We start from the raw sequence: 22438 nt of genomic DNA, 5'->3' as shown, positions 1-22438 counted from the left end.
GCAACTGAGCCATGGCAGAACACAGATGCTGAGTGGGCACCAGAAAGGCTAGCTGGAATCCCTTGGTGTAGTCTGGGGAGACAGAAATCCACCAAATCTGTGTTCAATTCCCTTCGAGCCAATCATCTTCTGCTAATAAAAATAAAATGTTACGTCAAAAAAGATATAATTTTTGAAACATATTCAGTAGCAGCTGTCTAGGAAAACTTTCCAAACTGTAGATAGTATAACTCACATATTATATCTGAGCTCTTCCTCACAACCTGTTGGCCCAAAAGTCATAGGAAGGTTGTCTCCCCATACTCACTTCGCTATTCCTGAGTATGAAAATGTGCAAGACTCCATATGAATATCCATACTCATGAATTTATTTGTAACTCTAGATACCTTTTGGTTGGGAGTGTCAACTTACTGAAGAGAAAACAACTTGAGATCCTAAGAAGTTAAGTAATTTTCCCAAGATGACATAGTTAATAGCAAAGCTTAGATTAGAACCCAATTCTCTCTATGGAAGTCACTGGCTCATCCAGTCCTAATTTCTTCTTTCTTTTATATTTTTTATTTTTATTTATTTGAGAGAAAGAGAGGACAGCTAGAGAGAGAGAGAATGGGTGCACCAGAGCCTCTAATCACTGCAAACAACTCTAGATACATGCACTACCTTGTAGATCTGGCTTATGTGGGTACTGGGGAAGCAAACCAGTGTCCTTTAGCTTTGCAGGCCTAACCACTAAACAATTTCTCCAGCCCCCAGTCCTAATTTCTTGCTCTGCTCTAGAAATGACACTCCTTAGTAAAAATCTCCATCTCTCTCTCTGTTGGTATATGCATCTGTGTGCCTCCATCAGTGTGCACATAAATGAGTATGTGTCAAGCTGCAAGTACTTGTAGTAATGCTTATCACTGGGATTCTTGCCCTTTCTGCTAGGGAAACCTCTAGGTAATTATAATGCTGTATGTTGGCATCAGCAGTGAAGTTGGGCAGAACTTCAAAGTCAATCATTAATAAGTAGATTTGGCTCTTTCTCCAATCAGCTGTATTCCTGGGTCTTCAGGAAATAAGAGTGGAACCAGACCGTCAGGGTGAAATTTAGTTCCAGGGCAGTGAGAGCAACTAGAGACTAGGGTGGAAGGCACTACCACCAATTAGCAGTGGGGTGACGGCAATGTGTGCTCAAGCTTATGAGCTCAAACTAACATGGATACCATCTTAGTTTTCAGCCTCATCATTGCATCCTATGATTCCAACAAGAAAGGTAAGTACTTCCCTAGCCTCATCAAAACAGAAGCCTAAGGCCAGGCGTGGTGGCGCATGCACTTAATCCCAGCACTTGGGAGGCAGGTAGGAGGATCGTCATGAGTTCAAGGCCACCCTGAGAGTACACAGTGAATTCCAGTCTGCTTCTTAACTCTGGGTCCACAGAGGTCTCCCGGGCCAGCAGCTGCACGTCTGTGTCCAGGGAACCTGGTACATAGTTCAGCACCCTCTCTCTGGGTTCCTCAGTGGCCAGTACCTGGAACATCATGTCCCAGACAGCCTTCCCTGTGTGGTACAGTGCCCAGCCCTTGAAGGGCTGCAGGGCACACAGCAAGGAAATGCTCACTACAGTCCTGCTGAAGCTGGGGCTAGCAGGGAAGGCCTTCAGGGGACCTGAGGTCAAGCAAAGCATAGCAGTCAAGATGACAGCCTAGTAGTTGTTCACTTCAGCTGGGTCATCGGGTTCAGGAGGCCTTTAGAAACATCTCCAAGAGTGCCTGTGTTGTTGACGAGCAGCAGGCACTGCAGCCCCTCGGGCCTGGGGAGCTCGCACAGGGCACCCAGCAGCCGCTGCACACTGGCCTCCCTCCCAGCCCAGGTCGGCGGGCACCCACACCACACCCCAAGGCTGGCCTGCACAGCGCCTAGCTCCGCCTGCACCTGCGCCAGCACCGCATGGTGCAGGGCAACAGCAGGGCCAGGTGCCAGTATGCACACGGCCCAGCCCGCCACCCTCCATGCTTGCCCGGATCACAGCAGGACAGCTGGGGTTTCTGTTTTTCTGTTTGTTTTATGCTAAAGTTTGAAATCCAACTCCCGGATGCTAAGCAAGTGTTCTATCACTCAGCTTAGCCCTAGCTGGTAACTTTATTCAAAATGAGATTTTTTATTTTCAGAGTTTCCTAAAGATTTTTCATCTCTATAATCAGCCAAATAGAGTTAAGGCAAAACACTATAAGGTGTAGCAATAACACATTTATGCAAACAAAAAAACTCCCACAGGGGCTGGAGAGATGGCTTAGCTGTTAAGACCTTTGTCTGCAAAGTCAAAGGATCCCGGTTTGATTCTCCACGACCAAGTAAGCCAGATGCAAAAGAGGGCATGTGTGTCTGGAATTCGTTTGCAGTGGCTGGAGGCCCTGGTGTGCCCATTCTCTCCCTCCCTCCCTCCCTCTCTCTCTCTCTCTCTCTCTCTCTCTCTCTCTCTCTCTCTCTTTCTCTCACTCTGCCTCTTTCTCTCAAATAAATAAAAAAATATATATTTGAAAAAAAAATCCCATATCCAGGTGTGGTTCCTCAGACCTGTAATCCCAGTACTCAAAAAGATGAGGTGGGGGCTGGAGAGATGGCTTAGCGGTTAAGCGCTTGCCTGTGAAGCCTAAGGACCCCGGTTCAAGGCTCGGTTCCCCAGGTCCCACGTTAGCCAGATGCACAAGGGGGCGCACGCGTCTGGAGTTTGTTTGCAGAGGCTGGAAGCCCTGGCGCACCCATTCTCTCTCTCTATATCTGTCTTTCTCTCTGTGTCTGTCGCTCTCAAATAAATAAATAAAAAATTTAAAAAAAAAAGATGAGGTGGAAAGATTGAAAGGAAGTCAAAGCCATCTTAGACTACAGTATGAGAGTCTGTTTCAAAACACACACCAGCAAAAAAAGAAGGAAAGGAGAAGAGGGAAGCAGAGAAGTAGAAAAAGGAAGGAAAAAAATTCCATACCCTGAGTCATGTGCCAAAAAGCATAATTAAGTATAATCTATAGTTCTGTGGTAATCCATAGAGGTATTCTATCCAAGGCAACACTTTATTTGTTAATTATTGTTTATTTAATATATGTAGAGAGAGGCAGAGAGAGAACAGGTGTTCCAGGGCCTTCAGCTGCTGCAAACCAACTCCAGATGCATGTACCACCTTGTGCATGTAGCTTACATGGGTCCTGGGGAATTGAACCTGGGTCCTTTGGCTTTGCAGGCAAGCACCTTAATCACTAAACCATCTCTCTAGCTCCCCAAGGCAATACTTAATACTTCCAAGTGTTCTCTTTAATACAGGAGCAGACAGAACACAAGGGAAAAGATAAAATAAGCTTTATGTATGTGAGAGAAAACAGGGTTTTGGTTTTGTTTTTGCTTATTCTTTCACTAATTTCGTAACTTTACCTACTCAATTTCATCTTTATTAATTAGGAACCTTATGAATAAATCACGTGTTAAACTCACTGGATCCATTCCCCTCCTGTTACCATCTTTTATTCCCTCTTCCCCATTCCCACTGCACTCAGGGTCCTCCTCAGTGGGGGGTTGTTGGTACTTACCATGGGGTTATAAATGTATCCGTCACTCTCTGTGGGGTAGGACTTTTCTTTCTTTCTTTCTTTCTTTCTTTCTTTCTTTCTTTCTTTCTTTCTTTCTTTCTTTCTTTCTTTTTGCTTGTGGGTGTGTGTGTATGTATGTTGAATGCACATGTTTGTGCCCATCTGCTCTGTGCACTTGCCTGCAGTGGGCTGTGCTCACCTACAATGGCCAGGGCTGAACTTCAAGCGGCTCCATCGGTCTTTTTTTTTTTTTTTTTTTTTAATTTGAGAGCGACAGACACAGAGAGAAAGACAGATAGAGGGAGAGAGAGAGAATGGGCGTGCCAGGGCTTCCAGCCTCTGCAAACGAACTCCAGACGCGTGCACCCCCTTGTGCATCTGGCTAACGTGGGACCTGGGGAACCAAGCCTCGAACCGGGGTCCTTAGGCTTCACAGGCAAGCGCTTAACCGCTAAGCCATCTCTCCAGCCCTCCATCAGTCTTTTGCCCATTCTTATTTGAACCAGAGTTTCTTACTGATCCCAAAACTTTTGTGAGCAGGACAGGTTACAGACTTGTGGATCCTAGGGTTCAAACTCAAGCTTTCTCAGGCCCTCATACTTGCACAGAAAGTGCTCTTAACTGCTAAGCCATCTCTCTAGCCCTATTTTACTTTTCTTTCTCTTAAAAATAATTTCTTGAAGGCTGGAGAGATAACTCATCAGTTAAAGGTGCTTGATTGGGATATGAAGGAGAATGGAATTTCAAATGGGAAAGTGGGGGGGGTATTACCATGGGATATTTTTTATAATCATGGAAAATGTTAATAAAAATTGAAAAAAAGGGGAAAAAAAGGTGCTTGATTGCAAAGCTTGATGGCCTGGAGTTCAATTACTCAGTACCCACATAAAAGCAGATGCACAAAGTGGTACATGTATCTGGAGTTCCTTTGCATTGACAAGAGGCCTTGGCGCGTGCACACACGTGCACACACACACACACACGCACGCACGCACGCACGCACGCACGCAGGCATGCTGCTCCTTCTCTCTCCCCCTCCCTTTCTCTTTCTCCATTTGTAAATAAACAAATATATATATATATATATAGGTTTTTCGAGTCAGGGTCTCACTCTAGCTCAGGCTGACCTAGAATTCACTGTGGAGTCTCAGGGTGGCCTCAAACTCATGGCAATCCTCCTACCTCTGCCTCCCAAGTGCTGGGATTAAAGGCATGCGCCACCACACCCGGACCAAAAATATTTTTAAAAATAATTGTGGTTGTTTGATTCAGGTGTTCCCATAAACTTAGGTGTCCTGAATGCTAGATTCCCAGCTGATGGAGATTTGGGAATTAATGTCTCCTGGAGGCAGTGTATTGTTGGGGGCAGGCTTATGGGTATTTTAGCCAGCTTCCTGTTGCTATGGTCCACCTTACGCTGGCCAGGGGGTGATGTCCACCCCCTGCTTGTGTCCTTGTTTTCCCTGCCATCATGAAACTTCCCCCTAAGCCTGTAAACCAAAATAAACCTTTTTACCCACAAGCTGCTCTTGGTTGGGTGATTTCTACCAGCAATGCGAACCTGACTGCAAAATTAACATATTATTATTAATAATATATGCTATTATATTATTATTATTATTTTAGTTTAGTTATTTATTTTTGGTTTTTCAAGGTAGGGTCTCACTCTAGCCCAAGCTGACCTAGAATTCACCATGGAGTCTCAGGGTGGCCTTGAACTCATGGGATTAAAGGCGTGCACCATTATGCCCGGGTATATTATCATCATTATAGTACTCGTTTACTCTATAATAAGCTAACTTCTACTTGCATACAAAGTCTTTTTCAGGAAGTATTTAATTTCCCTAGTTTTATGCACAGGAAGTTCATTCTGTTGTATCCCCCTCCAGAGTAATTACCAAGTCAATTCTGACATTTTTTTCCTCCTTAGGCCTCAGAGATAGCAGCTGCCAAGTGGAAGAGCTGCCTGAGCTCATTCCAAAGGATGTGAGAAGCATCAGGGATTTGTTAATGAAAGGTAGGGCATAAACCCTTTCTGAAAACATACTTTGCTATTATAATAATTTGTTTACATTTTTAAAAGAGGCCTTGTCTCCAATTCTTAGCCCATATTTTATTTTTTTCCTTTCTTTTTTTGTTAGCGCATATTCAAATACCCTATTTTACAAAAGGTTTCTCTCTAGCCAGATGTGGTGGCATATTCCTTTAACCCTAGTATTGGGAAGACAGAGGTAGAAGGATTATTGTGAGTTTGAAGCCAGCCTGGAACTACAGGGTGAGTTTCAGGTCAGCCTGGACTATATACAGTGAGATTCCTACCTCAACATACACACCCACTCCAAAAAAATCCTCTTCTAGAGGAATTCTGGAAGCTAGTTTTTAAAAATTACTTATTCCCTAACACATGCAGAAAGGTATGAAGAGGGGGGGAACACCCAGCCCTTGCATTAAAAAAAAAAAAAAACCAGCCTATGACATTTTTCTGTGCTGAGTTTAGTGCAGTCATCTGTCTTCATGGGACTCACGGCAGGAAGAAGGCAAGCAGGACCTGCCTATTTGGAGCCATAAATGCAGACCGAGGAGGAGGTGAATTAAAAGAGGGCAAAGTGCAGCTGTGGTGTTTGACACAGTCGTGGATGGCAGTGGATCAGCTGGACACTGTTCAGAGTAAGAACCAACCTCACTTCTTCTGTCTTGTTCTTTTTCCAGAAACATACACACAAGTCAAAGGTGCCACATTCATCCAAAATCAGACCATCGCTATGCTGCAATGCCTTGGGCCTGGAAGGAGAGTGAGAGTCAACCTCGTATATTCAGAAAGAAGGCCAGAGGTTAAGCACATTCTGAAAAACCTCAGAATCATGGCCACTCCTGGCAGAAACAGGACTGCCTCCCCAAGCTGCCACCTAACACCCACATCTGAGTTTCAGGCCGGATTCCTTCTAACAGGCAAAGGTGAGATCAGACTGGAAAAGCAGACAGAGGTAGTATTCACTACCTTGAGTTGACTTGCTTGATGGCAGTTGACTCAGTAGCAGCTAAACCATGAAGAAATGCATAAGTCTACCCTTGGGCAAATCCATGTTTGCTCTAAAAATCAGTTTTCTAATTTCCTTTTTTCAAAATTTTTTGTTCATCTTTTTATTTATTTGAGAGTGACAGACACAGAGAGAAAGGCAGAGAGAGTGAGAGAAAGAGAGAGAGAATGCCAGGGCCTCCAACCACTGCAAACAAACTCCAGACGTGTGTGCCTTCTTGTGCATCTGGCTAACGTGGGTCCTGGGGTAGGGGGCCTCAAACTGGGATTCTTAAGCTTCACAGGCAAGTGCTTAACCACTAAGCCATCTCTCCAGTCCATCCTTTTTTTTCTTCCTTCAAGGCAGGGTCTCACTCTAGTGCAGACTGACCTGAAATTCACTCTATAGTCCCAAGCTAGTCCTAAACTCACAGCCACCCTCCTGCCTCTGCCTTCCAAGCGCTAGGATTAAAGATGTGTGCCACCACACCTGACTTCCTTTAAAAAAAAAACAAAAAACTTATTTACTTACTTAGGAGAGAGAGTCTCTGACCTCTGAAAACGAATTCCAGATACATGTGCCAGTTTGTGTGTCTAGCTTTATGTGGGTACGAGAGAATCAAATTTGGGCTGTCAGGCTTTTAACTGCTGAGCCATCTCTCCATCCCATTTTTTTAAAAACAAGTAATATCTTTTTTTTTTTTTCAAGGTAGAGTTTCACTCTAGCACAGGCTGACCGGTATTCACTATGTAGTTTCAGGGTGGCCTCTAACTCAGCCATCTTCCTACTCTGCTTCCCAAGTGCTGGGATTAAAGGCATGCACCATCACGCCCAGCTATGTATTTATTTGCAAGCAGAGAGAAAAAAGAAGAAAGATAGAGAAATAGGGTAAGCCAGGGCCTCAAAGCAAACAGACTCCAGATACATGCACCATTTTGTGCATCTGGCTTCACATGGATAGTGGGGAATCAAACTTGGGTAATTAGGCTTTGCAGGAAAGCACCTTGACTGCTGAGCCATCTCTCCAGCCCCAGTTTTCTAATTTATTTTTTTTTAATATTTTGTTTTTCTTTATTTACTTGAGACAGACAGAGAGCAAGAGAGGGAGAGAGAATGAGTGTGCCAGGGTTGTCAGCTACTGCAAACAAACTCCAGATGCATGTGCCACCACATGCATCTGGCTTATGTGGGTCCTGGGGAATCAAACCTGGGTCCTTTGACTTTGCAGGCAAGCGCCTTAACTGCTAAACTATCTCTCCAATCCCAGTTTTCTAAGATCCTTGCTAGCCCTGGCATCCCATGATGTTCGTATGATCTTCACTTTTGATAGGCCTTTCTTTTTTTTAAAAAAAAAATTTTTTTTAATTTATTTATTTGAGAGCAACAGACGCAGAGAGAAAGACAGATAGAGGGAAAGAGAGAATGGGCACGCCAGGGCTTCCAGCCTCTGATACGAACTCCAGACGCATGCACCCCCTTGTGCATCTGGCTAACGTGGGACCTGGGGAACCGAGCCTCGAACCGGGGTCCTTAGGCTTCACAGGCAAGCGCCTAACCGCTAAGCCATCTCTCCAGCCCTTGATAGGTCTTTCTTTAACAATACTTTTTAATTGCATTTACTTTCAATGTACATAGTAACATATACAAATAGTGGTACACACCTTTAATCCTAGAACTTGGGAGGTTGAGGTAGGAGGATCACTGTGAGTTTGAGGCCAGCCTGAGACTACATAGTGAATTCCAGGTCAGCCTGGACTATAGAGCAAGACTCTATTTCAAAAATAAATAAATAAATAAATAAATGAGTAAATAAGGGCTGGAGGGATTGCTTAGTGGTTAAGGTGCTTGTCTGCAAAACTTAAGGACCCAGGTTCAACTTCCCAATACCCAACCCACATAAGCAGATGCACACATGGTGGTGCCTGTGTCTGGAGTTTGTGTGATATGGCTAGAGGCCCTAGTATACCCATTCTCCCTGTCTCTAATACATACATACATAAATAAAAATTTTAAAAAATTAGTAATTATTATAAAATTATACCACTACTAACTATATTGGAGTGGCGGGGGAGGAGGAGAAAAGAGGTGTTGCTAAACACTCAAAGCCTTTGTGGGTTTTTTTGTTTTTTTTTTTTGAGTTAGGGTCTTGCTCTAGCCAAGCCTGACCTGGATTTCACTATGTAGTCTCAGGCTGGCCTTGGACTTGCACCTATCCTCCTATCTCTGCCTCCCAAGTACAAGGACTAAAGGTGTGCACCACCATGCCTGACAGCCTCTGGTTTTGAATTTCAGTCACTCAGTAGTAATCAGATTGGTTTTTGTTTTGCATATGTATGTCTGTGGCATGCATGTGTTTATACATGTGAGGGAACACATATGTGGAAGTATGCATGTACATGTTTGCATGTGCACGTGTTGAGGACAGAGGTTGATGTCAGGTGTTTTCCTCAATCATTCACATAATTCCAAGAGACAGGGTCTCTCACTGAACCTAGAACTCACTAATTCAGCAGACTACCCAGCCAGCTAGTCCCCAGGGATCCCCCTGTTTTGCCTCCCAGTGCTGGATTACATGCACTCACTCAGCACCTGGTTTCTTTGTAGGTGCTGGGAAACTGAACTCAGTCCTCATGCTTGTGCAGCAAGCACTTAACCAACTAAACCATCTCTCTAGCTCTGTAATCATACTTTTTCTGACCTGGACTTCACTATGTAGTCTCAGGGTAGCATCTAACTCAAAGCAATCCTCCTACCACTGTCTCCTGAGTGCTAGGATTAAAAACATGCGCCACCATGCCAGGCATCATACTGGTTTTATTTTATTTTTATTTATTTATTTATTTGACAGCAACAGACAGAGAAAGAGACAGATAGATAGATAGATAATGGGCATGCCAGGGCCTCTAGCCACTTCAAAGGAACTCAAGACTCGTGCACCTCCTGTGCATCTGGCTATGTGGGTCCTGGGGAATCAAGCCTCGAACCGGGGTCCTTAGGCTTCACAGGCAAGCACTTAACTGCTAAGCCATCTCTCCAGCCCATCATACTGGTTTTAAAAAATATTTTTTATTTATTTATTTGCAAGCAGAGAGATACAGGCAGAAAGAGAGAGAAAACTGGGTGTCATGGCTCATTCCTTTAATCCCGGGAGGCAGACATAGGAGGACTGCAGTGAGTTGGAGGCCACCCTGAGACTACATAATAAATTCCAGGTCAGCCTGGGCTAGAGTGAGACCCAACCTCAAAAAAACAAAAAAAAAAAAAGAAAGAAAAGAAAAGAAAAGAAAAAAGAGAGAGAATGGGCATGCCAAGGCCTCTAGCCACTGCAGACGAACTCCAGATGCATGCACCACTTTATGCATCTGGCTGTACATGGGCGCTGAGGAATTGAACCTGGGCTGTTAGGCTTTGCAAACAAGTGCCTTAACTGTGGAGCCATCTCTCCAGCCCAAACTGTTTTCCTCTTGCTTGAGTTGATGGCTATTCCTGTGGGTAATAGTGGGCTTAAGTCATTTTCGGTCTACAGTACTCTAAGTGGAGTGCTAGAATGTGGAACCTGGGTAATTAAGGACATTAGCCCTTAAAAAGTCTGGACAAGGAAATTGGAAGGATGTGAGAGAGGAAAAATGCCAAAGATCACCCTGTCCTGATTAAACTTTTGCCTTGGGCTAGTCTCTGGCCTTGGGCCCTTTCCAGGAGGAAAAGGCTTCTTCCTTTCCTGGGAGGCTTGCTCAAGGCAAACAACATAGTGGTTGGTTTTGAGATCCAGAGTTCAAGCTAGTATTCTGTAGTGTCTCAGTCATGCAAAAAGACCAAAAGTATGTGTGTAGGTTAGTTTAGGGTCTTCTTTAAAATGTTTATTTATCTCTGTGCAAAGGAATACTTACCTGCCACTTATCTTTACATGGGTGGCTGGGGGAATCAAGCCAGTCTGGCAAGCTTTGCAAGCAAGCAATTTTAACTGCTGAGCCATCTCCCTAGTGCTAATCAGGAGTTGTAATCATCATTCACAATACATGTTTTTTAAATTTTATTTATTGATTTGACAGAGACAGGCAGATAGAAAGAGAGAGAATGAGCACACCAGAGCCTCCAGCTGCTACAAATGAACTCTAAATGCATGTGCCACTTTGTGCAACTGGCCTTACCTGGATACTGGGGAATTAAACCTAGGTCATTAGGCTTTGCAGGCAAGCACCTTAACTGCTGAGCCATCTTTCTAGCTCCCAACATTTCTAACGATTTTTTTTTTTTTTTTTTTGAGGTAGGGTTTCACTCTAGTCCAGGCTGACCTGGAATTCACTATGTAGTTTCAAGGTGGCCTCAAACTCATGGCAATCCTCCTATCTCTGCCTTCCAAGTGCTGGGATTAAAGGTGTGCACCATCACGCCCAGTTATTAACAAATATTTTTATTTAGTTAGTTGAAAAAGACAGAGAGAGGGAGAGGGAGAGCTAGACAGAGAATGGATACACCAAGGCCTCCTACCACTGCAAACAAACTACAGATACATGTGATTCTTTGTACATCTAGATTTATGTGGGTACGGAGGCATTGAACCCAGGCTGTTAGACTTCAAGAAAGCACCTTTAACCACTAAGCCATCTCTCCAGTCCCTCACCAGACATTTCTAATGAAACCAGATTGTGAATCCCAAACAATCATAGGAGTGGTTCTTTGAACTAACTCTTTTATTTTTATTATTTTTATTATTATTATGAGCATTGTTTCACTTTAGCCCAGGCTGACCTGGAATTCACTATGAAGTCTCAGGGTTACCTAGAACTTATGGAGATCCTCCAACCTCTGCAACCAAGTGCTGGGACAGAGAGAGAGAATGGGTGCCCCAGGGCCTCTGGCCACTGCAAACAAACTCAAGACATATTTGCCACCAATGCAACTAGCTTATGTGGGTCCTGGGGAATCACACCTGGGTCCTTTGCAGGAAAGTGCCATAATTGTTATGCCATCTCTCCAGTACAAATTAACTTTTTTTTGGTTTTCCGAGGTTATAGTCTTGCTCTAGCTCAGGCTGACCTGGAATAATTCACTATGTAGTCTCAGGGTGGCCTTGAACTCATGGCAATCCTCCCACCTCTGCCTCCCAGTGCTGAGATTAAAGGTGTGCGCCACCACACCCAGCAAAATTACCTCTTTTCCATTGTTTGAAACTAGAGGCTGGGGATTTAGCTGAGTGGACACATAAATAAATAAAGTTGGAAATTACCTATTCTGAATTAAACCACATTGATTATCAAGTTGTGATATATCTCAATTGGGACAAAATAAAAATTGAACAGCCAAACTTTCAAGATCACAAGGAGATGCCCTCTGAAGTCAAGGCGCTGGGTGAGATGAGTCTGCACAGGAGTGTGTCTGGAAAAAAAAAAAAAAAAATCAGGTGACTGCTCATGGAACTGTCCTCAGAGCAAAATAAGAATTTAAACCAAGAATGAGAATTTTCTACAGCACAAATGGTTATCCTAAGACATGGATCACCATGGAATGAAGAAAAAAAGTAAGATGAACAGGATGTGGTGGTGCATGCTTTAATCCCAGCACTCAGGCAGCAGCGGTAGGAAGATCACTGTGAGTTAGGTGGCCTGAGACTACATAGCGAATTCCAGGTCAGCCTGTGCCAGAATGACCCTACCTCAAAAGAAAAAGTAAAAAGGTAAAATGAAGACCATCTGTTGCTGTTCAGAAAAGCTGACCCCATTAGTCAGGGATATGACCTAGTGGCTGAGTGCTTGCCTAGCATGCATGAAGCCCAAGGTTTTCTTCCTAGCACCGCAAAAAAAGAAAAAAAAAAGAGAGAGAGAGAGAGACAGACAGACAGAAACAAAGAAAGGTCTTATATACTTTTTTTTTTTTTTTTTTTTTTTTTGAGGTAGGGTATTGCTGTAGCCAAGGCTGACCTGGAATTCACTATGTAGTCTCAGGGTGGCCTCGAACTCACAGCAATCCTCCTACCTCAGCCTAAGGAGTACTGGGATTAAAAGCGTGTGCCACCATGCCTGGCCTATGTTATAAATATTAATTTTCTTCTTCTGGGGAAAAGTGATTCAGTCATCACTTTCACTTACAATACAGTTTGTATTTCTGGTTGTGATTGCTCAGATTCTATATTAATTAAGAAAATTTACAGTTGTTCATTAGATTTCATATATATGTTTAGAATAGGGTACCAAGGGGCTAGAGAGATGGTTTAGTGGTTAAGGCGCTTGCCTGTGAAGCCTAAGGACCCAGGTTCATCTCCCTAGGACCCAGGTAAACTAGATGCACAAGGTGACGTATGCATCTAAAGTTTGTTTGCAGTGGCTAGAGGCCCTGATGCACCCAAACTCTCTCAAATAAATAAATAATAAAAAGGAGAAAGTTAAAAAAAAAAAGAATAGGGTAACAAGTAGATAAAGAAAATACCCTCTCTCATCCTTTTTTTTGTTTTTGTTTTCCGAGGTTATAGTCTTGCTCTAGCTCAGGCTGACCTGGAATAATTCACTATGTAGTCTCAGGGTGGCCTTGAACTCATGGCAATCCTCCCAACAAGTAACAAGTAGAAAAAGAAAATACCCTCTCTCATCCTTTTTTGTTTTGTTTTGTTTTTAATATGGTATATCTTATACTCCAGGTTGGTTTCAAGCTCACTATGTAGCCAAGGATGACCTTGAACTCCTAATACTCCTGCTTCTACTTCCCAAGTATGCACCAAGCATGTTCTAAATAACATCTAACTAGTGTTTATTATAAATTAATTATTACCTTTGATAAGTTACTGATTTTCCCAGAACTCAATTTTTTTTTGAGGCAAGCCCAACAGACTGCCTCTTTTTATGAGAGAATTGGTGTGCCAGTGTCTCCAGCCACTGCATTCTAACTCAGACATTTATGCCCCCTTGTGAGCATGTGTGACCTTGCACTCTTATATCACTGCATATGGTTTATGTGGGATCTGGAGAGTCAAATATGAGTCCTTAGTCTTCACAGGCAAGTGCCTTAACTGCTATGCTATCTTTCCAGCCCACCCACCAGAGTTCAATTTCTTTCTTTCTTTCTTTTTCTTTTCTTTTCTTTCTTTTTTTTTTTTTTTTTTTTTTTGAGGTAGGGTTTTACTGTAGCCCAGACTGACCTGGAATTTCTATGTAGTCTCAGGGTAGCCTTGAACTCACAGTGATCCTCTTACCTCTGCCTCCCAAATGCTGGGGTTAAAGGCGTGTGCTACTATGTCCAGCCCAGAACTCAATATCTATAGCTACAAATCAAAGGTTTGACAAGATGGTCTACTTTTTAGATATATATAGAGCTAAGGGATAGATCTTAAGACATAAACCAAATAGCAGTAGGCTAAGGCCTCCCTAATGCCCTTCAACCTGTGTGTATTATTTTAGAATAATCTCTAAGTGACATCACTATTTAATATGTATTTATCCAGGCATGATGGTATACACTTTTCATGTCAGCACTCAGGAAACAGAGGCAGGACACTGTCAAGTTCAAGGCCAGCCTGGGCTACATAATGAGATCCTATCTCAACTTAAAAAAAGATAGGGGGACTGGAGGGATGACTTAGTAGTTAAGGTGTTTGCTTGCAAAGCCAAAGGACCCAGTTCTGGAATTCCTCTGTAGTGGCTGGAGGCTCTGGGATGCCCATTCTCTCCCTCCCTTCCTCCCTCTCTCTCAAATAAATAAAATATTTTAGATATCTTTTTATTTTTAATTTTTAGTGATTTATGAGAAGGAGAGTATGGGCACAATAGGGCTTCTTGCCACTGCAGACAAACTGCAGACACATGCTTTATGTGGGTACTGGGGGTATATAGTTACTGGGGAATCCCACCCAGACCAGCAGGCTTTGTAGGCAAGTACCTTAAACTAGCTCCAAAATGAAGATATGCTGCATTTAATGTTCCTTATAAAAGAAACTGCTTGGGCTGGAGAAATGGCTTAGCAGATAAGGCATTTGCTTATGAAGTCAAAGGACCCAGGTTTGAATCCCCAGGACCCACATAAGCCAGCTGCATAAGGTGGCACATGCATCTGGAGTTTGTTTGCAGTGGCTGGAGGTTCTGATGCACCCATTTTCTTTCTCTCTCTGTCAAATAAAGAAGCCATGTGTGGTGGCACACACCTTTAATACTAGCACTTGGGAGGCAGAAGTAGGAGGACACTGTGAGTTCAAGGCCAACTGAAGACTACAGGGTGAATTCCAGGTCAGCCTGGGCTAGAGAGAGAGACTCTACCTCAAAACAAACAAACAAACAAACAAACAAAAGGAAAGAAAGAAAGAAAGAAAGAAAGAAAGAAAGAAAGAAAGAAAGAAAGAAAGAAAGAAATTACTTTGTAAAACAAAGCACCCTTTGGGACTATAAATTATCTTCTATATCTACTTTATAAATTTGGATTTTTGTTATAGCTCCTTAAATTGAGACATTCTTTTTTAAACATATTTATTTATCAGAGAGAGAGAGAGATAGAGGCAGAGAGAGAGAATGGGCAAACGAGGGCCTCTAGCCACTGAAAACAAACTCCAGACATATGTACCACCTTGTGCATTTGGTTTACATGGGTGATACTGGGGAACTGAACCTGGATCCTTAGGCTTTTCAGGCAAGTGCCTTAACTACAAAGCCATACTAAGCCATCTCTCCAGGCCCTGTTTTTGTGTGTGTGTGTGTTTGTTTGTTTGTTTTTGTTTTGTTTTGAAGTAAGATCTTAGTACATGACCCTGGCTGACCTGGAACTTACTATGTAGACCAAACTGGACTCATATTTACAGTAATCCACCTGCCTCTACCTTCTGAATACTGGAGTTCCAGATATATGCTACCACACCTGGCTTAAATTGAGGCATTCTTGTTCAAATTCTTTTAGCCAAAGAAAATCTGCTGTTGCAATTCCCTGGAAATAAAGTATGTGCATTAACAATCCTGCTCCATCTAGATGCCCACTTACCTCACAGATAAACCTGGGAGAGATGAGCTGTCAACATGCACAGACATTAATTTGGATGCTAGGCAGAACTGCAAACACACTGACAGATGAAGACTATTTAGTAGACTTTGAAGTGGCATTTCCCAGGTGGTAGGGACACACACCTCATCTCTAAGTGCCATTATCCCTGTGGCTAGAGGGCAGAGTTGTCTACTTAAAGAGACAATCTCTATGTTTCCCCTCCCCTTTTCAATCCCAATATCACTCAGCTTCCAAAGTGCTTTCACACTTGCTTTTTCATTTTTAGTCTCTGATCTTTACAACACCCCTGAGAAATAGATATACCAAGAGGTTTTTATTATTAGGATTATAACCATCTTATATAAAGAAAAAACAAAACTCAGAGAACTTCTGTGATTTGTCTAAAGTAAGATTTGTTTATCTTTATGTCCTCTCATAAACAGGTATGTCATCACCTCAGAGAACTAGCTGGCACTATGTCCAAAATGTCCTTGTTTTTCCCTTCAAACCTGTTGACTGTCAGTGTGTCTCTACCTAGCTCTTCTAACACTATCTCCTGATTACACTGCAATCAGGGACCACAATGTATCCTCTAATTTCATGTATAATGCCTGGTACTATGGCCATTGGCTTTTGAACGATATGCAAGAGGTAAGAATCAAATATATAAATAAAAGTACTCAAAAGTAAAAAAAAAAATAGCCAGGTATGGTGGCACATGCCTTTAATCCAGCACTTGGGAGGCAGAGGTAGGAAGATCATCGTGAGTTCAAGGTCACCCTGAGGCTACACAGTGAATTCCAGTTCAGCCTGGCCTAGAGCAAGACTCTACATCAAAACAAACAAACATTAACTATCATCTTCATTGGGACTTAAAACATGTAAGAGTAATTTAGACCTTAATTTAATATGCAATGGTATGTAATCATCAAAAATGAAATAGGAAGCCATAATCCCAGCACTTGGGAGGCAGTGGTGAGAAGACTGTCATGAGTTCAAGGCCACCCTGCAACTGCTTAGTGAATTCACATGTATGACAGCAATCTGACTACATAGTGAGTTCAAAGCCAAACTGGAATATGTAGTGAAACCGTATCTTAAAAAAAAAAAAAAAAGTGGGTGGGCTGGAGAGATGGCTTAGCAGTTAAGCGCTTGCCTGTGAAGCCTAAGGACCCTGGTTCAAGGCTCGATTCCCCAGGACCCACGTACTCCATATGCACAATGTAGTGCATGCATGTGGAGTTTGTTTGCAGTAGCTGGAGGCCCTGATGTGCTGTCTCTCTCACATGCTCACACACTCTCTCTCTCACTCTCTCTCTGTGTCTCTCTCTGCGTCTCTCTCTGCCTCTTTCTCTGTCACTCTCAAATAAAAAAATAATAATAACTAAGAAGGCTCCTCAGAGAAATGGCTTGGCCCAGGGCTAGGGCAGAGTAGGTACAAGATTAGCCTTTATTATCTTATTATTTTAAAAAGCAAGGATAAAGTCAGACAGAATGGGGGTGTGCCACTGACCAAATCTGAGCCACTTTAAGCACTAAAATAATTCAGTATTTGTGGTAGTTTGATTCAGATGGTTCCCATAAACTTAGGTCTTCTGAATGGTAGATACCCAGTGAATGGAGATTTGGGAATTAATGCCTCCTGGAGGGAGGTTATTGTTGGGGGCAGGCTTATGAGTATTATAGCCAGTTTCTCCTATTGCTATGGTCTACCTTATGTTGGTCAGAGCATGATGCCCACCTTCTGCTCATACCACTGTTTTCCCCTGCCATTGTGGAGCTTCCCCTTGAGCCTGTAAGCCAAAATAAACCTCTTTTTCCACAAAAAAAGTAATAATAAGTACTGCCTGAATTGGATTAGATTGTGTTTTAATTTTTTTTGTTCATTTTTATTTATTTATTTGAGAGTGACAGAAAAAGAGGCAGATAGAGAGAGAGAGAAAGAGAGAGACAATGGGTGCGCCAGGGCCTCCAGCCACTGAAAACGAACTCCAGACACATGTGCCCCCTTGTGCACCTGGCTAACATGGGTTCTGGGGAATTGAACCTCAAACCAGGGTCCTTAGGCTTCATAGGCAAGCACTTAACCATAAGCCATCTCTCCAGCCCTGGATTAGATTAATTTTGAAAGCAGATACGATCAGTTCGAGACCATAGTCAGAATCCATCTGTCTTCATGTCTCTCAGCTGACAGTCCTACAATAGCCATATAGTAGTCCTACAATAGTCTACAGTAGCCTAAAATAGTCCTACAATAGTCTACAACAGTCCTACAATAGCCTACAACAGTCCTATAACAGTCCTACAATAGCCTTACAATAGTCCTACAATAGTCTGCAATAGTCCTCTAGCAAGTTATGGTGCTTCTACTCTTATTCTTCCATATTTCATATCCAGCACAGCAATTAAAGTTTGGGCTGGGTGTGGTGGCACACACCATTAATGCCAACACTTGGGAGGCAGAAGTAGGAGGATCGCTGTGAGTTTGAAGCCATCCTGAGACTACATAGTGAATTCAAGGTCAGCCTGGGCTAGAGTAAGACCCTACCTCGTTGGGGCTGGAGCAATAGCTCAGCGATTGGCACTTGCTGGCTGGCAAAGCCAAAGGACCCAGGTTCAATTCCCCAGTACCCATGTAAAGCCAGATGCACAAGATGGAGCATGTGTCTAGAGTTTGTTTGCAGTGGCGATAGGTCCTGGCATGCCCATTCCTCTATCTGCCTCTTTTTCTCTCTGAAATAAATAAAATATTAACAACAACAAAAGAAAAAAAACAGATGGGCATGGTGGTGCAGGCCTTTAATCCCAGAACTCTGGAGACAAAAGTAGAAGGATTTCTGTGACTTCAAAGAATGGGCATGCCAGGACCTCTAGCAACTACCAAAAAACTCCAGATGTATACGCCACCTTGTGCAGCTGGCCTACATGGGTACTGGGGAATTGAACCTGGGTCCTTAGGCTTTGTAGGCAAGCATCTTAACCATGAAGCCATCTCTCCATTCCCCCCATAATTCTTTTTTTTTTTTCAAGGTAGGGTCTCAGTCTAGCCCAGGCTGACCTGGAATTCACTATGTAGTCTCAGAGTGGCCTCAAACTCACAGTGATTCTCTTACCTCTGCTTCCTGAGTACTAGGAATAAAAGCATGCATTACTATACCGAGCACCATAATTCTTTTTTTTTTTTTTTTTTATTTGAGAGCAACAGACAGAGAGAAAAAGAGGCAGATAGATAGAGAATGAGTATGCCAGGGCCTCCAGCCACTGCAAATGAACTCCAGATGCATGTGCCACCTTGTGCATCTGGCTTATGTGGGTCCTAGGGAATCGAGCCTCAAATCGGAATCCTTAGGCTTCACAGACAAGGCTTCACTTTTTTTTTTTTTTTTGGTTTTTTGAGGCAGGGTCTCACTCTAGCCCAGGCTGACCTGGAATTCACTCTGTATTCTCAGGGTGTAGGGTGGCCTCAAATTCACAGTGATCCTCCTACTTCTGCCTCCCAAGTTATGGGATTCAAAGCGTGCACCACCATGCCTGGTTTAGCACTATAATTCTTTTTGTGACAGGGTCTTGCCTATGTAGCAATGGCTGGCTTGTACTCACCTAGGTAGGCCAGGTTGGCCTTGAACTTAAGGTAATCTTCCTGCCTCAGCCTGCCAAGTGCTGGGATTCCAGGTATGCACTAAGTTATATTCATTGTTCTCTCTGCTTCCTCTGCCTGTCCCCTGGTCTTCTCTGTTTCTACTTGCTCCCTGTCTACAATGTATCCAACTGATAAATACTGAAGTAGTACCTGGCATATGATAGACAGTTGTTCTTGAACATTTGCCAAATGAAGTTGAGGAGTGAATGAACCTGAGTATCATTTCCATGTTTCACTCCTTACATTCCCTAGTGCTCCCTCAGAGCAACAGCCTTGGATGGACTCCACTAAACAAATTATATCTCATGTTCATTTTTGAACTTTGGAGTCACCTCTATTAAGAAAGAAACTTTTACTGGTATTGCACCCAGTCCACCTTTCTTATTATTATGACCTTAAGAATGATAAGCAAATAAGATAAGGTTTACTCTTTTCTTCTGATCCTACATTAGTCAAAGACCTCCTGATGATTTAATCCATATCTCTTCTTAGTATCTCTATCCTCATTTATTCTTGGCATTAGTATGTGCCTACACCCAAAACGTATGAACATACAGGTCAATGGGGCCAAAATTAGAAATTTACTACTGGGCAGGTAGAGCTAGGGTTTTGTCAGGTAAAGCTAAAGCAGGATAAGATAAAGGTATCCTGAAGTTGTTCTTTCATTGATTTTATATATATATATATATATAGCTTTTTTACCAGGGATCTCCCAGTGTAAAGTGTATTCAGCGATGGGAAGATTGGCTTCATCGGAGACCCTCCCCATCTCTACTACCTCCACAACTTCTGGAAATAAAGGAAAGAAAATGACAGGTACTTATAATTTTTCCAAGTCCTTAATACAAGGTACAAAGTAAGTAGGGACAAATAAGAATAAAAAGAAAGAAAAATAGGGGCTCAGCATTAAGGTCCTTGCCTGCAAAGCCTAATGACCCAGGTTTGACTCCCACTACATAGAGCCAGGTGCACAAAGTGGCACATGCATCTGGATTTTGTTTGCACTGGCTTGAGGCCCTGCCACACCCATTCTCTATCTCCCTACTACCCTCTCTCTGCTTGCAATTAAAAATATTTTTAAGAGCTGGGCATGGTGGCGCATGCCTTTAATCCCAGCACTTGGGAGGCCATGGTAGGAGGATCGCTGTCAGCTAGATGCCATCCTGAGACTGAGACTAGAGTGAATTTCAGTTCAGCCTGGGCTAGCATGAGACCCTATCTTGACCCCCCCCCACACACACACACAAAAAAAAAAAGTGAAACATTTTTAGTTCCAGTATTAGTCTGAATTTCCTGGGATTTTCCTAAACGTTGAAAAGCTAGAACATCATTCCTTTTTTGTTGCTGCTGTCATTTTTTTGTTTTTCAAGGTAGGGTCTTACTCTAACCCAGGCTGGAATTCACTATGTAGTCTCAGGCTGGTCTCAAATTTACTGTGATCCTCCTACCTGTGCCTCCCAAGTGCTGAGATTAAAGGTGTGGGCCACCATTTTTTAAATGGGGAAAAAATAGCTTCTCCATTAAAAAGTTCCCAGAAACGCCTATAGTTTGACACTATCAATAATCCCTTATCTCAAAGCAAATGAATTTACCCTATAGCCAGAGTGAGAGACAGAATAAATCCAGTTCTTAGGTAATTACATCAACTACATACATATATAGATGGCTACTATTCAAATACTATGCAATTATTATTGTGATGGATACTGTTTTACAAATAGCCCTTCTTAAATGGGCTAGAACCCAAATTCAGTAAGATTAAAGTTTGGGTTACAGCCTAATTAGTACCAGGAGAAAGTAAAGATGAGATTAGTTATCATGAAATACCTATGAACCACTTTCCCTAGATTTGGCTTTTGGCCCAGAAGCAATGCTGGTTCACCTTTGTTCTTCCTATACCTGTTAACCAAGAGAAACAGCAAAGGTGATTTTCCCCCCCAAGTGCAGGGATCTCATACATATGTGTAGTAAGTACGCACTGAGCTACATCCCTCCCTGTTTTCACTGCTGGACATAGAAGGAAAGGAAAGGGGTTTTTTTGTTGTTGTTTCATTTTGTTTTAAAGAGTAGGGACTTGGGGAGGGCTGACAGGGAACAGTATGTTTAGAATTCCTTTGCATCCAAGCCTTCTCTTCCCAAGGTCAGTATCAGCCTCAGCCATGCATGACTATGAAAAATATCTCAAATAGCAGAGAAGGTGACTGGTTGGAAAAACATTGCAAGAGGTTAGAGAAAAGCCCAGGATGCCACCTCATCTGATTCTGAGTTTAAAGGGACATTCAGCTCTGCCACTATGTGTCAGACTGGCCCCTATTATTAGTCTATCAGCCAGAACTTCAAGGACCAGTGTTTTCTCTGACTCAAATTGTCTCCCCCTTTGCCCCCCAGCCATTTCAGACACAGATGTGAGCCTGGAGAAGAGGCAGAAATGGAGTGTTGTGATCAAAGCTCTCATTGCTGCTACTCTGCTGTTCAGTGGAGTTGTCATTATAGTATTTGTCATTTTTGAAGTCCCATGCCCTGTAAGTGTATCCATGTTCTCAGTCCTTGAACTTCACAGTAAGGCTTCCTTCTATTCCAAATGCAACTGGGCATAATGAGGAAAGTTCGGGCAGATCGGACTCTCACATTCACTAGCTGAGTGGTTTGGGAAAAGTTACTTGACTTCTCCACTTCCAGTTGTCTCATCAGAAAAATGGAACTCATGATATTTGTCTGGCCTGTGGCTATGGAGGTTAACTGGGACCCTGTGTGAGAGGCGCCTTACACATAGAAGATGCTCTCTACATATCGTCCTGTCCTCTTCCTGTTCTTTAAAAAGGGTAGTTTGTTTGTTTGTTTGTTTTTCAAGGTAGTATCTTCCACTAGCCCAGATTGACCTAGAATTCACTGTTTTCAGGGTGGCTTTGAATTCACAACGATCCTCCTACCTTTGCCTCCCAAGTGCTGGTATTAAAAACATGCGCCACCATGCCTGGCTGAGAGGGGTAGTTCTAATTTCTTCTTCTTCTTTTTATTTATTTATTTTTTTTTTTGGTTTTTCAAGGTAGGGTCTCACTGTAGCCCAGGCTGACCTGGAATTCACTATGGAGTCTCAGGGTGGCCTTGAACTCACGGCAATCCTCCTACCTCTGCCTCCTGACTTCTGGGACTAAAGGCATGCACCACCATGCCCACCTCCTAATTTCTTCTTTAGAGAAGATTTCTTCTTTAGCAAAAAAAAATTTCTTCTGTACTTCCAGCGCTCAAAAGGTAGAGGCAGAAG

General features: G+C 42.8%; 2 protein-coding genes and 1 pseudogene across 4 annotated transcripts in view; 1 reads left to right on the top strand and 2 right to left on the bottom strand.

Annotated features, from left to right (window-relative positions):
• Acaca (acetyl-CoA carboxylase alpha) overlaps positions 1-22438 on the bottom strand; it is a 334197-nt gene that overhangs the window by 278312 nt on the left and 33447 nt on the right. Inside the window, exon 2 of one of the 3 annotated variants that reach the window (XM_045158040.1) lies at positions 11809-11957. The exons of the other annotated variants lie outside the window; for them this stretch is intronic. The gene's annotated coding sequence lies outside the window, so the exon portion shown is untranslated. The remainder of the gene's footprint in view (positions 1-11808; positions 11958-22438) is intronic. 3 annotated transcript variants of the gene reach the window in all.
• The window catches only part of C9H17orf78 (chromosome 9 C17orf78 homolog), a gene marked incomplete at its 5' end in the record, with an annotated part of 38210 nt that overhangs the window by 11600 nt on the left and 4172 nt on the right, over positions 1-22438 (top strand). The window contains 4 exons of the mRNA XM_045158390.1: positions 5495-5581; positions 6274-6519; positions 19867-19989; positions 21562-21695. Coding sequence (XP_045014325.1) covers positions 5495-5581; positions 6274-6519; positions 19867-19989; positions 21562-21695 — 590 coding nt within the window. The remainder of the gene's footprint in view (positions 1-5494; positions 5582-6273; positions 6520-19866; positions 19990-21561; positions 21696-22438) is intronic.
• On the bottom strand, positions 1377-3478 carry LOC105944483 (annotated as a pseudogene).

The sequence above is a fragment of the Jaculus jaculus genome, chromosome 9, assembly GCF_020740685.1.
Source record: "Jaculus jaculus isolate mJacJac1 chromosome 9, mJacJac1.mat.Y.cur, whole genome shotgun sequence".
NCBI classification, from domain to species: domain Eukaryota; kingdom Metazoa; phylum Chordata; class Mammalia; order Rodentia; family Dipodidae; genus Jaculus; species Jaculus jaculus.
The sequence above is the reverse complement of the archived record's forward strand: the minus strand, read 5'-3'. Positions and strand labels throughout refer to the sequence as shown.